General features: G+C 36.9%; 1 protein-coding gene across 8 annotated transcripts in view; it reads right to left on the bottom strand.

Annotated features, from left to right (window-relative positions):
- Positions 1-15,726, bottom strand: part of RAPGEF2 (Rap guanine nucleotide exchange factor 2) — a 197,918-nt gene that overhangs the window by 41,915 nt on the left and 140,277 nt on the right. For 7 of the 8 annotated variants that reach the window (XM_057419200.1, XM_057419197.1, XM_057419199.1 and 4 more), the window contains one exon: positions 5,624-5,755. The exons of the other annotated variant lie outside the window; for it this stretch is intronic. In XM_057419200.1, coding sequence (XP_057275183.1) covers positions 5,624-5,755 — 132 coding nt within the window. The remainder of the gene's footprint in view (positions 1-5,623; positions 5,756-15,726) is intronic. 8 annotated transcript variants of the gene reach the window in all.

Below are 15,726 nucleotides of genomic sequence, written 5' to 3'. Positions count from 1 at the left end.
TGACAGTAAGTATTCAAGGTCATCTTGCTGACATGTTAAACTTCATAACCCATCCAGTTTGAGTACTTTTGTACTTCTTCATGTTGGAAAAATCAAGCATGTCCACAAAGGAACCCTTAGTTATAAAGCAATAGCCATGCATTTGTGTAACACTAAAAGGAAAACCTCAATTAGCTCCTTTGAGCATAGGGGATTCCTTCTAAACCTCAGAGTGGAAAATCCAGAACACAAGATGAATACCCAACAGAATTTGTACAACAATCAATCATGAGGCTCAGAGCTTCTCAGGGCATGTAATTAAGGATTAAATAAACCTCAGAAATCAGTGCTTTCATAGGTGCGTGTTGTCTTTGTTTCTTGAGTAATAAGAGAAATTAGCTTCACTTAAATAAACCTAAAGAGACTGCATGTAAGAAAAACGCTGGATGCAGCTTGAAGTACAAAACAACGTCTCTCCAGAGTCTGAATACCAGCTGCGATAAAAATTTTCTTCACAGTTGGAGAGATGGCAAGAGAAATTTGCTGAAGCTTCAAAGGAACCACGTAATAGTGGCAGCCTAATTTTTTATTTGTCACATCACTAACAAGAAAGTCAGGAGACTAAGACAGACATTTCCAAGCCTGAGGTGAAGAGTTATTTCACATTTGGTACCTAAGGAGAACCTGCCCAATTTTAAGCAGTGTCTATAAAGGCTAATATTGTACTAATATAAAAATGGATGCTCCAACTGCTAAGGATCTCTAAGTCCAAAATCACTTCTAGATTTGAGTGAAGACAGCTAATCAAGAAAATACAGTGAAATAACTAGGCAAGGATGTAAAGGAGCCTTCTGTAAGTTCTTAGTTAGCCTTTGGCTCCATGACTGATTTATTAGCTTGAAATATTTCCTCCTGTCATACAGAAACATCAGACCCAGTGTCTTCACAGGCTGAAATAATGTCTGGGGGTTTGTTTTATATTAGCTTTCAACCCACTGGATAAAATTTACAGTATCAGTAAATTACCATGAAATTCAATCCATGTAATTATGTATTTATTTATTAAATATTTATACTACAATCCATTATAGTTATTATATATACAAATAATAAATCTAAGGTAGTAAAATAATTTTTCATACTCTGCTGATATGAGTGCAAATGGCCATGAAATATCTTAAAACAACTCCTTTAGTCTAAGATCTTTACTGCACTCTCTCCTCATATTTGTTCTTTCCTAATCTACAACAAAATTTACAACACGGCAACCCACATCTCACAGGAGTCAGCCTGAGCAGTTTTCCTCCCTAGAGATGGAAAGATGTAACAAATCCAGACAATGCACACCAGGAACAGCATCCTCCCCTATCACCAACTAACTGCTGCTTTCACTAAGCAGAGCGATGTTTGCTGACACCACAAACATACAGAACAAGGACTCTGGAAGTTACTCATAGGCTACATAAACTACAGAACAGATTAGAGGACCTGAACTCACCAGCAGTATTAAGGTACAGCACAGGACTTGGCCAAAACTGTGGAAGGAGTTCAGTAGGACACAGTTTACCTGAGACATTTCAGATGGTCCTGTGTTACCAAGAGCCCTGCACTGCAGAGGCTGCTACAGTCAAAAAGGATGACTTAATCCTAAGGTAATAAAAAATAATCTCTTTATTTTGCATACAGTGACTTAGGGGCAGGCTGCATAGACGCCCTGGTTTGAGAGATAAAAGTCTGGGCTCCCTCAGGAAGGCTTTCTGGATGGTGGACCCTATCAGACCCGTGAGAAAACAAAGCTGACATACTGAAAATTTCCAAGCAATACACACATCCTGGGAGGGGCTCAGAAAGGATGTTCCCAGTTTCCTGCACCACCAGGAGTATCTGGGCAGACACCAGAGGGCAAGTAGGGCTGGCAGGAAGCCATCAGGCTGAGGACAGGATAAAGCAAAGAAAGGCTGGCAAAGGAAAGAGCTGAGCCAACACAACACCACCTTCCCAAAACAAGGAAGGGGAATAACACACATTCACAGGCTTAAATCTCCTTGCTCTCAAACTGGGATCATCATCTGGTAATATATAGGACAGGTATAGGAAGCATTTAGGAGCATATAGGAACAGGTATATGCTTCCATATAGGAAGCATTAATTAAGCGTGAGAAGCAAGAGCAAGCAGTCATACATGAGGAATGATTTGCTCTGCCAAGTCAACACAAGACAAAAGCAAAGTATTGTTCTTGGCAAAACAAGCCAGCACACAATCTATTAACATTCAGCATCCCCTTCCTCTACAGTTACATTACAGAGTTAGTCACTTTGTCAACTTATTTCCTAAAATAAAAGTAACAACACTTAAGGACCTTACTAATTGGCACCTGAAATATTTTTGAAACTTGGGTGGGGTAAACATCAAGGCTTATTTTGCTAAATTGTTCCTATCCTAAAAGGAGTTCTTTCATGTGCAACATTTGATAAACAAATATAGTTACAGCATTAATATTTAAAGGAAATATTCTCAGCTCAATGCTGAAAGCATCTGAAGATTCAGCTTCATGATTTATTCAAAAAAATCTTAAAAGGCCATGAACACAGTTTCACTGCAAACAGCTGTTTTTAAGGCTACAGAATTAAAACTTACTAGGCTGCAAAACGTGACATTACCTCAGATTTCACCAGTAAAGATCTAATTAATAGTATAACTTAAAAAAAATATATTTTATTTATCAACTGCAAGATAAGATGGCAATCTTTCTAAATCCTTGTTGCCTACTTAGCCATAATGAACAGAAGTCCACTGTACTGAACAGAAAAATACTATTATATACAGATCATAAGAATCAGAGGAAAAACTGACAATGAGCTTTGCCTAAGTTTTACTAAATTTGAAGTAAAAAAAAATGACTTGTAGATGACTGGGTTATAGCTTACTGTTTCTCAATGAACATGTGCGAGAGAATTAAAAGGCAAACAACTGAGAGAGAATGACTGAATCAATCTCTTGGTTTCAAAAAGTCTTTCTGTTTATTTAATCCTTGACTTGAATTCAAACTGCAGCCACTGTATTTTGTTGCTGGCTTTTTTGGCACTACTTTAACCTAACTTAATGTTGTTACATTACATCCCCCAATGACTGAAACTGAAGTCAGAAATTAATGATTTACCACAGTAACAGAAATCATTACGTCAAACAACACTTGGTACTATTTGGTTAAATTCAATAATTTAAGAACCTTATCAGTTTCCACACATGCACTTGTCAATTAATTTTCTTTAAATATGTGTACTAACACAAAAACATGGGGCTACATTCCACAATACATTCTCATATTTCCTGATGTTGATATGGGCATTGGCTATTTAACAATTATTTTGACATTGTACAATTACACAGCTGTCAATACATCTTCAAGAGGTCTTTAAATGAGGTATTAATTGTAGATAAATTGCAGAACCCAGATAATACTTAAGATTGACAGGAATGGAATATTTTTAAATTAAATTCATATACCAGGTTGAACGTATTTCTCTGAAGTTTCGGTACAAATGTACAGAACTGTACAACTGTTTAGTTTTACTTTCCCAGAAATTTAGTGATCTTTTTCCACAGTTATGAAAGTTTTGCTGAAAATCTTTGCAAAAAAACTATTTTCAACTTATCTAGCGAGTAGCTGTATAACTATAACTATATGCCACCTACAACTGTGTCTCTAGAGATACCTGTTATTTTTATGTTAAGGTCTTTGGAATGAAAGGTATGAAAATCTGTAACACTTGAAGAACAAAGCTGATTTTACATCTTCTTCACCCTCACAGTATAAACCTGACTCCAGCTTCAAAGTAATCGTCCCCTCTTTAGAACAAATTCTGACAAACATACTTGACTGGCATACGCTATGTCTAAAGTATTCAATTACTTTGACATTTTTCACAAAAATAAACCTTTGCATTACTGCAATTACTGTCTAAATTGAACTGGGGCTTTTTTATAGCCTCTTTTCTTCCACAGAAAAGCCTACAAGCTTATTCCCTGAAGCAAGCTGCATGCTACAAATATGCTTACAACTGAACTTGTACGTATTCATATAAATGCTTTCCCCATTGTTAAAATGGCTATTTGCCATTAAATTTGCATTTTTTTAAGTACCCCAAACAAACATTACTCCTCTTTTAGTAAACAGTACTTCATGTAGGAGCGGTCTTGTTAATTTTTTATTAGCATTTTGATAGAACAACATTTTAATTAGATTTGATTCCTTTTTTTTCAGAATAACAGATTGCTTTATTTCCTATCAGGGCAAATGCTCCTCTGACATGGCAAAAACTGTGTACATTAAGTGCAAGATGGAGACTTCCTCATTTTATTTCATTTTGATTTTTTTTCCAGTTTATATTTAGAGGAAGCACACATACCTCCAAGTGCTCCAGGGACACCCTCTGGATCAGTTTCACGGTAAACCTCCAAACTCAAGCTGCTCCAAATGAAGAGCACAGAACTTTAACAACAAGAAGCCCCCTCAGAAAAACCATTTAACCTAAGTGTCACCAGTTCAATGTCCCCATCTTTCCCAGAACAGCCAGGGGAGAAATCACTACTGAGGGCTGGCACCAGACCTCTATGTGGTGGGGAAACTGGAATATGCCCCTCAAAAGTCAGATCAGCACAAGCTGCTCACTGTGTATTGCTTTCTCCTTGGCTCTGAAGAGGTTCTCTATTTTGAAGCCAACACATCTAAGAACTGTAAAATACAGGATCAGGAAGAAAAGTCCCTGACATGACAAGGTCCCAAACCTATAGTTTTGAAATTCTGACCTGTAAACACCACAGCTGCTGTTATATGTATGGCAAATCAGACAGAGAAAGACAAATTGAAGTGCTAGAGTCAGGAACTGAACCACTTCGCCTCCTAGGTCCCACCACAGACATCTGCTGGAGAGGCCACACTGGCTGTTTATGCTAATATTCAGGAAGATTTCCTCATCCAAATATCACAAATTACAAAAAAAAAAATAAAAATCATCAAGCACAGTCTTGATAGGTTGCAAAATGCTATCTCTCTACACTGTCAACTCATATCCTGACAAACTATGGCAACACAAACCATGTCATTGTGCTGCAGATTACTTGTCAAGTTTTCAAACCTAGAATCATAGAGTGGTTTGGGTTGAAAAGGACCTTAAAGGTCATGTAGTTGCAACCCCCCTGCCATGGTCAGGGACACCTTCCACTAGACCAGGTTGCTCAAAACCCCATCCAACCTGGCCTTGAACACTCCCAGAGATGGGGCAGACACAACTTCTCTGGGCAACCTGTTCTACTGTCTCACCACCCTCATAATAAAGGATTTCTTCCTAATATCTAATCTAAATCTTCCCTCTTTCAGTTTAAAGCCAGGACCTGACCAGACTGCCAAGACTTCTCAAATATGATGGATAGTGACTTAGGAACTTTATCCACCAGTTCCCTCAGGACCCATGGATAATAAAATCCTGAAATTATTACGATTCAGATAAAAATTAGATCTTTTTAAGTCTCTTGAGTGGTTCTTCAGACAAAAACTGAGAATAGACAATAGCACAGGGTTTGGCTATAAACGTCAAAACTGTTGGCATTTGCACTTCACATCAATATCCATTCCAGTCTTACCTGGTAGATATCAGAAAGGCTGCTGCTTCCTGAATCACTAGTGATGCTACATCCTGAGTGACTAGATGAAACGTGGGTCACCTGTGGGTGGAGACTGTCAGTAAGGTGCAGCTTTGTGAAATCTGCAGGAAGCTATAGGTGGAGCAGAAAAAGCATCATTACAATTTGAGGTAAATAACACAACAAAAGGAATTAATATAAATTTATATCACACTTTATTCTGTGCCAATACCAAATGAATTAAGAAAACTAATGGGGCTTGAGAATGCTGCGTAAAATTTTGAGTTTTGCAGGTTTTTTAATTCATGCAGAGGTCAGCAAAATACCACCAAATTGCTGCAAATACAAGATTTTTAAAAAACATGTCTCTGAGGACAAACAACAGTGAAGCAACCACCCTTATACCAAAACTCTTCAGTATCTTGCTATGGGGTTTCACAGAATTAAAGCGCAGATTAATATTATACTAGTTTCAATATCAATGGCTTCCAGTAAGGGGGTTAACAGCAAGTAAACAAGCACTGTTCTGGGCTTGGCTAACTCCTTTGCCTCTGATGTTAAAGTAGAGTCAAGTAAAATCCAAGCCACTGACCTATCTGTTATACTTCAAGTGAAATAATAGGATGCCAAATGGGAAATGTGGGAAGACTGACACAATTGCAAAGAGCTACAATCCTGAAATGCGTTTGCTTACACACAGTGCTGCAGGATAAATTGAGACAATCTATTTGATGCACCAAGATTTGTGATGTGTATTTTTACTACTGCTTTATGCACACAGCTGCCAGGAAAGTGTTTTAAGTAAACACTGTCAGACTGCAAAGTGAATTTTGATAAAGTAAGGTATTTTCTGTCTGAATAAATATTTAAATGCTATTTAAGGGGCAAATTGCTCCTCTTCCTAAGAGCTTCCCTAAGAAGCTTGCATCTCACCACTAGTTAATAAAAGTATATTAATGTATCAAGTTTGGAATGCAATAAAGGCTTCAATAATTAAAAAAAACTTTTCTCATTAATTTCTTTTTTATTTCTTTCAGTTCAGGAAAGATAGATACTCTCTACAGAGTGTGTTTGTACCAGGAATGTCACACAAAGTGTATTCACCCATGTCAGTTACAAATGCTACCTTAGCACTATTACCATTCTCCCTGGATGGAAATGAAAATAACACCTCATTCAGCATTAAGATGTAAGTTGTCGATTGGTATAAAAGGTTATGAGAAAAGAAATCTGCAACTCACAAGACAGTGTGCTTGAGGAAATTATTAGCTCTATACAAATAAAGATACTGAATGATTTTACTGCTGTTTGCCTGGTTTACATTTGTTTGGTTATGGAACATGCCCTAAAAGAACCTTGGCTTTAGGATTTGTGGTGAAAGCAGACAATTGGAAACCTTAGTCTTATTTAAACTGACTGGCATTTCCTACATTCTAACACACCTTCCTTATTACACTGCACCGGTGTAGTAATGACTGCAACAGTGACAGCAAAACTGGCTACATTTTAAACAATTCTTTCTTAGGATTTCACAAAAGAGGAGCTAAAACCAGGAACCAGACATTAATAACTCTAAAAAAGCTTCAGTAGGCAAAGAGCTAGAGTTGACCTTCATATACTAATCAACAAAGGGTGGGCAATTAACAAAAGCAATAGTCTAACACATGCAGCCATGGATGCTGCCTCCAGAAAAATCTGGTTATGCTCACCACTGATGATGATATACCAAAAGGAGAAAATACAGCATTAAGGAGTGTATTATTCACAGTACCTGTTTAGAATAGTATCTGCATTAGGATAGTAGCAGACTACTAATGCTACTTCCTTTTCCAACCCGTAAATTTGAATTATCCCCAAAATGAAAAGTACATACTGATATTCAAGCCACTACATCAATTTTTTATCATTATTTGAGCCATTTTACAAATAAGTGTACATTTTGTAGGCAGAATGCATAGTAAGTGAACCACCACAGCTTTTGCAATGTGTCAATGACTAATCCCAGAAGTACAATCTCTTAAAGCACTCCAGGCTAATTTCCAAGTAGAAATCCTACACATTATTTTAAGATACATATACAAATCAATTAAGATTCACACATTTAATGGTAGCTTGCACAGTATTTCAAGGGGTTTACATTTTATAAAGTAATTACTTTATAATCACAAATAAATATTAACTCCATAGGGAGGTGCATGTCAAGACAGTCTTGCACCAAGCCAATTTTTTCATAGTGCCCTGCAAATATCTCCATGTCATTAACAATTACATTTATTTTTTGTCAATGCAATAACAATTCTTAAGAACCTCACATCAAAGCAAATCCAAAAACTCAAGTCAAATGACATTTAAAATAATGACTGCAATTAGTGTTTTAAATGAACAGCAAAGATTTAGGCTTCGTTATTACACAGGCAATAGCAAGGGGCAGGAGATTCCGCAAAAGCAAGACTTCTATTTTTCTTTTTTTGGCTGTAGACAATCAGCTGAATGTTTGGTTATTATTGGTTTTAGAATAACTCCTCAAGTCAAAGCCATGCTGCATGAGCTGGACTTGCCAAGTGGTGACAGCACAAAATCAGAAGCAGGCATTTTACTTAAGGCAACTTAACTAGCCACTTTGATCCTAATCAAATAGGACTATGTACAAGCAGAAAGCACATGCTCACATCTTTGCAGAATACTACGTCTCTGTGCTACATGCCCGAAAGCAGCATCCACTTCGACTGCCCCACCCCCAGTAAGTTAAGGTGAGAATTTGCGTGAGGAAAAGAAAAAGTACAAAAATTAAGTAAGCTGAAACAGTTAAACGATGAGCTTAGTGAAAAGTGTGTGTGAGAAATACACACATTTCTATCTTAGTCACAAACTGCTATTTAAAACATTTCACATACAGAGCTGTACACAACAGGGAAAAAATGTAAAGCATGGATGACGCGACAAACCACATGTGCTTAAGTCTTCTGTGTAAGTGTGGTGGATTGACCCTGGCTGGATGCTGCATGCCCACTAAAGCTGCACTCTCTCTCCTCTACTCAGCTGGACAGGGGAGAGAATACATAACAAAAGGCTCATAGGTCAAGATAAGGACAGGGAAAGATCACTCACCAATTACCCTCAGGCAAAAAGGACTTGGGAAATTAGTTTAATTTGTTACTAATCAAATCAGAGTAAGATAATGAGAAATAAAACCAAACCTTATGAAAACCCTTTCATCAACCCTTCTCTTCTACCTGGGCTTATCTTCACTTCCAATTTTTTCTACCTCCTTTCCCCGAGCAGTGCAGTGGAACAGGGAATGGGGGTTTGTTCAGTTCATTACAGATTGCCTACGCTGCCCCTTCCTCCTAAGGGGGAGGACTCCTCATGCTCTCCCCTGCTTTAACATGGGGTCCCTCCCACAAGCAACAGTTCTTCATGAACTTCTCCAGTGTGGATCCTTCCCACAGGATGTAGCTCTTCATGAACTGCTCCAGCATTCCAACAAACTGTCTGTCTTGGAGCCGGCTGGCATTAGCTCTATCAGACACAGGGGAAACTTCTGGCAGCTTCCCACAGAAGCTACCCCTTGTATCCTCTGTTATCAAAACCTTGCCAGGCAAACCCAATATAGGCTACACTGGTCACTCAAGGAACACAATGTTTGGTAAATGGTTTTAGGTATGCAGAGCAAGAATAAAATGCAACATTCAACAACCTCAGTAGTGCCAGCAACCACCACAAAGGTGTCTACCCCAAACCATGATATTTACATCCTATTCCTTACTTGCAGTGGAACACAATTAAAAAAAAATACCATAATGAAATCACATGACTGTACCCACTGAAAAAATGGCTAGGAACAATAAGCTCTACTTTCAAGAAACATATTACAGTTAATTTCACCACAACAGGTATATCGGCATTGCTACTGAATTTCACTTTGTTACAAAATTTTCTGTGCCTATATTCAGCTATCATGCCATTTAACAGTTCAGCACTAACTTTAGTATTTATAAAAACAAAACCAAGGGTTTTCTTGCATATAGGCTAAATCTGCACATCCTTTATCCTCTACACCATGCAGCAATATGAGAAAGTCTAAGGACATACCCGTTGCCTCAGCAACATCCCCTATCACCAACTGAAGACAACACAAATGGCATCAGAACTGAAGAGCCATGTTAAACTCTTTTACCATTTTCATTAAATGATGACTGGTTTTAAGGAGTCATTCAAAGTACTAAGGATCAAAGGCAGCTTGTACTTTTCACATAACAAGCATTTAGTTTTCTGCAACAATAAACTACAGCTTTGCGGAAGCCAGAAGCAACTACAGTATTTCTTAACTTTATGACTGAACACTTGGGAGTCACAGCATCAGAAAGGACTGAGACACAGTAAAAACACAGAAAGGTAATTCAGACAAATTAATGCATGATTTGTTCTTAAGAAAACAGTTTCAAAATACATTATATGTACATTGCATTAAATAATTAGTCATTATAAAGGTCAGATAGCTGTCCTGATAACCTGTTTTCAGGATAACCTTCATAAGTGAGAAACATTACAGCTGCATATGCATAGATCTAATGAAGTATAACATGGGAACAGAAGTTTTTAATACAAAACACAAGCTGATAAAATGGATAACACCAAAGACCTAACTTTAATTTGACAGAGGTCAAAACAGCATTTTTATAGAAATACATGTAGCTCTTATTAAGTAAGCAGCACATGTATATACACACATTCAAACAGTTTACACACATGGATAGAAACAAAGGGAAAAAGAGTACATCTCAGAACTCCAAGTTTTTACTTCTTGAAAACCCTGAAACAAATGAAAACTTAAACAATTATGTGAAACTAAAGGACAAAGATTTATCTCCATTTTGAACTGTACAATACCTTAAGTCTTATCACATCTTCCTATCTTAAAAGCAGCATTTTATTACTTCCACCCTCAAAGTGAGTCACCACTTTATGCATGCAAAGTTAACAATTACTTTGCTCTGAATATGTTCCTCCTATTTTAAGAACATCATCATTTTCTCCTGCCCTACAGTGTGTCTTTCTGTACAACAAAAGACAGTCTCTACTGCAACTCAAGAAATTCTTCGGCTTCTCCTCCTCTAACAGCATTTTAAAAACAGAATATATTTTCTGCATATTTACTGGACAAGAAATTAAATATAATAAAAGCATTAAAAGCTATGAAAACTGAAAAAAAAAAATCAGCAAAATGATGCCAAAACTTTTCTTCATTTAAATAGTATTCCTCTGTAGTTAGGCTTTATTTTTGTTTGTTGTGAAGGGGTTTGTTTTTTAAATGCAGTTAAAATGTGAAAACAAGTATAAGAGCAACGATGGGAAAGATGGACACAATAATTGAATTCTAAAATACAAGAGGAACTCTGGTTGGAGAGCTCCAATATACCACTAATTTTAGAGCAAACAATAAGCATTTTACAAACAACGTTTTCTTCCGAAGGCCAGTCAGCACTTTATGAAATATTAATCAAGCCTGCAAAGCGACTGAAGTATATCTGCAGAAAGATGTAATTAAAGAGAACAAAGGTGTAACATTTCCCAACGAATGATCATGTAAGTAACCAAGTGCCACTGAAACAGGCCAAGGAAGTACAGTAGACTTAGGGCAACACAAAATATCACCTTTATAGCCTCTATTTCCACATTCTGAAATTAAAGAAATGCAAGCAAACACTGATTCTTCAGCCTCTAACTACATGCATCCAAGTGCATAACCTATAGTACCTCTCCACTAATATGACAGAAGCTACCATAAACCAAAAGTTATTTCTTTTATAGATGACAGTCCAACAAATCTAAATAAGTAAGTTAGAACAGTTATTTTGCCATTTTGTATGTTTTCGTAGGAAGAGTAACAGCAGCCAAATAAAATAAATACTATGCCTTAGTCTTTTTCCCCACCAAGACAGTAATTGTAATTTTTTTTAATTTGCACTATAAGAGGGTTGATAACCAACCTAGTATTCTTCAGTATCCTATAAATTCAGTAACATCTTATTTCACTATTTTATATACATGTTCATTTTTATATTAAATGTCTGCAAGTCTGTTGTATGTGCTTTAAGAATACACCCAGATTTATGTTATTTAATGACTGAAGGAAGAAATACTTCTAATAATGGTGGGTATTTATCAACATGTTATTTCAACATAATTCTTTTGCTAACCAAGAGAGACATCAAGGAAAGCATTTTCATGGTTCACTGATTTAAAACACAACAGTCAATGTAAGTAATTAAGAATAATAAAGTAATTTCTATCGATTCTGTCTACAGACATGATGCAGTCTGACATGTTCAATGAAGAGTTAAATTTCAAATAAAAGTTTGAACTATATACAGTTCAACTTAGAATGCAATTCCCATGGAAGTAGGATTTCCTTGTACTTAGGGGTGGGATGGAAAACATCAGGAGTATCTATGTATTTTCTCTGAAAACTCAAGCAAGAGTGAAATAAAAACCTTCCAACTTGAATTATGTCTTCTCTATATCACTCACTTTATACAATAGTATCTTATTTTGAATCTCCAAATTTTCCTCAAATAGACATGCTTATGAGAAACCATGGCTCAAATTTCATGAAGACATACTCTTAAAAACATTCTTCATCTTGCGTACAAAACAAAGCACAACCCATATTCTGAAAATAGTGCATTCGGGTACTATTGCTGTTACAACAGTTGTTTATATACAAAGCCCACAGCAGAATACCTTTAGCAAAAATACAAATGATAAGGATCTTTTCTGCAAGCTCTTCATATTTTCTTCCGCCTATACTTTGCTATAGGTAGCCCCTCAAAAAACTATTTAGAGGTTTAAGCTAACACAATGTGCGCTGCTGGTCTCAGGGAAAGACTGAGATAGAGCGAGCACACAGTTAACTTCATTTTGTTTCTCAAAACACACAACAACTGCCACTTACTGGACATCTCATAGCTCTCAGCAGTTAATCCTATGAGCATTTCATGCATCGAACATAATTATCCTTTGCTTGAAGGATTATTGACTTCTGCAGAGGGACAGAGGTGGGGAAATTTAAATGGGTGTCTGGGGAATTAACAAAAGCTCTCAGGGGCAACCCTTTTCAATGGAAAAGTATAAAATGCACTCCTGACACAAACCCATCGTTATTTAACTTCTCTATTGTAAGACCAGATCTGTTAGCTGCTCTTTCTTTGACAACGTTTATGTCACAGGTTCAATGCAGCATTTTATATTCAAAATTGTCTTCTTCAGGAAATCTGCCATAAACATTATTCCTTGAGCAAACACAGATGCCAATGTATTGGCAACAACTCAAATTATGTATAAAAATTAAAAAAGGGAGTTGGGAATTGCATCATACAGGTATTTACCGTGCCTATGAACCAAGAATAGAAATGAAAAAAATGCAGAATAGATTTGAACTAAATCACACTAAACTGAACTAAATCCTCCTAAACAATTTTCCAAAGCTCTTCTCAGTTGTTCGAAATTCTGAACTCAAACCATTATAACATTTACAATGAACAGAACAAACACACAAGATCAGAATATTTTTATTTAGAACTTTACTCAGAAATCTACCTCAGTCAGAAAACACCTGGTGGAAGTATAACTTCTTCGCTGGGCAACAAAGGACAATTTAGTAATTTTAAAACATGGGATCTGTGATGGCTTTAAAGTTAGAGCAGTTCTGCTCCAGGGATCAAACTAAAGAGACTGTTCTACAACTGGTTTGTCGGTAGGTAAGCATCTAAGTACTGACAAATCTCTGATGACATTCACCACATGGAGAACCACAGTCTGCTAAAAAAATTCCCAAACAGTGCAGCAGAAGTGAAACCTTGCAGAAGGGAGCATGCAGGATTTTCAGGTCTTCCTCCTCTTTTTTCATTAAGTATCTGGTATTTTACATTAATCAGTTTGGTTTGTTTCAAAAGTGATCAGATTTAGATCAGACCCCATTCTTCCTCACTTTCAACTACTATGAAAAGCAGAATCTCTATTCCAGTGTATTACATCTGCACATTTACAAGAGCCTAACATATCACTCTTGGTAGATTGCCGCTGGCCCACCAAGCACTTGCATTTAGAGCTTTAACAGAGCCTGCACAGCCTACACCAGCATACAAATTAACAACTTCCCAAAGATACTGAATAAAATTGGGAAGGGAATTAGTATTGTGGAAATATACATGATGAAAACTGACAACTAGGGACAGGCACACAATGACCACTGCCATGCAGGCTGAAGGAAATACCATTCTGAGGCATTTCAATTGACTTCTGGAATATCTCTAGGGTAGGAGTGCAGAAAATTGAGCTCAACCACTGAACTTCAGTAAAAGCTCCCCATTATTTAATACCAACAGACTTGGAGGACAAAAAAAATAAAAAAATAAAGCCTGATTTTGCAGAGATTTCTCTTGGGAATAACTGATTTTCATATTAACATAATGCATGTTCTAGTTGATGTTTTTCCCACAGTTAGATATTTCTAAATACTTCCTCTTGTGGCTATTCGGGTGTTTAGTATGCTGAGAACTACTGCTGGGTTGGAAACTGACTGTTCTAATTTCAGGACTTCTGGAGGCTTATAAGGTTAAATTTTGAACTCTTTGGCCTGTTACAAGAAACTGTGAAAGAGGAAGGAACAGAGAACCTGGTCAGAAGCTTTGCTTCCACAGGAAACCAGACAAAAGATTTATGTCTAAGGATGTAAAAGCAAAAAAAGTTCAAGAACACTTTATGCGCACACGTATGTTTACAGGAAACGTGAATTGAGACATTTTAAGTGAGATGTTTTAAATCCTGCATAACATTTAAACAAAGAGGTATGCTCACGCATACCTCATGTACAGACTCATTTTGGGTTTACACAAATCTGCCAGGGGGACATAAGAGATGCTGAAGAGCAATTACACCAGCAGGGATAAAACTGATAGCACCTGCATCCCCATTTTATTTTCAGCTTTAAAGCAGCACTCAGGATTGAAAACCACTACAGACAAGTAAAGAGTCTAGCCCAAACATGAAAACATCTATCCCGGGCACATTTTAAATGGTTACACCAAATACCTATGATATGTATACAATTCGAAGTGTTGAAGCCTCCAACAGTAGGGTGCTTTTACACCATGTGTTGCCTTTTTGTTTTATACCCAATCATGGAATATTTCATTTCATGAGTACAGCACTCTAGCCAATCTAACTGAGCTTACTTAAGTTTTTCAGACACTCATGAGGGGATGGATATTCTCAGTTTTGAACTGCAGCTGTTTAAACTGAATTACTGCAGTGTACTACTAAACTGGGGCACTGAATTTTACTGCACTAACTTATAATAGTAAAAGGAATTAAAAAAAAAATAAGTGCTACCAAGTGATGTTTATTTTTTAAAGATGGTATATGAAAAATGATAGGTACAGGAAAGATCTTAAAATTCCCCTCTTGCAAAGTGGAGGGAAAAAAAAAAACAAAAGAAAACCACAATGTGATGGTAAATCCTGCTTGTATCACTGTTAGTACAAGGGATGAGCAGGACACTCTTCTGTTAGCATACATTCACTGCTACTTGCAGTTAAAGAAATACGGTACAGTATGTGAAGATGTGAGATCATGCATTTTGAAACAAAAACCAAGAACCTGGGAACTTATCTGTCAGAAATTACTGCTATAAGACTTTCAGTGTATCAGCTTATTAGAAAGTGACTGAACTGTTCAGGTGATGCAGCAGAAGGATAACCCAATGAGATCACAGCACTCATCATACAGAAATTCTGTGCTCTTCTCCATGGCCGCAGCAGAGACCTTATTTGGAAATGTTAAACACATTCCCAGCTTCATGTTTTCAATAAAGATGGACTTAAAGCCATGAGGACAGAGTCAGAGAACTATCAGGATTAACAGAAGAAAAACTAGTATTTGATAAAGTGCAAGAGAAGCACAGCTTATTTAGCCTGAGCTGAGAGAGGGTATGATCAGTATCAAGAAATAGGAAGGAGGAAAAAAGTATTTCTAATAAAAGGCAATGAATGTCAAATCAGTGTCAAACTGAAAGAACCCTGCTACCTAATAAACCACAGAGA

Source organism: Pezoporus wallicus, unplaced genomic scaffold (assembly GCF_028554395.1).
Source record: "Pezoporus wallicus isolate ANWC-B61680 ecotype Strahan unplaced genomic scaffold, APGP_CSIRO_Pwel_v1 contig_2384, whole genome shotgun sequence".
NCBI lineage: Eukaryota > Metazoa > Chordata > Aves > Psittaciformes > Psittacidae > Pezoporus > Pezoporus wallicus.
Note: the sequence above shows the minus strand (reverse complement) of the source record. Positions and strands in the feature narration are given on the sequence as shown.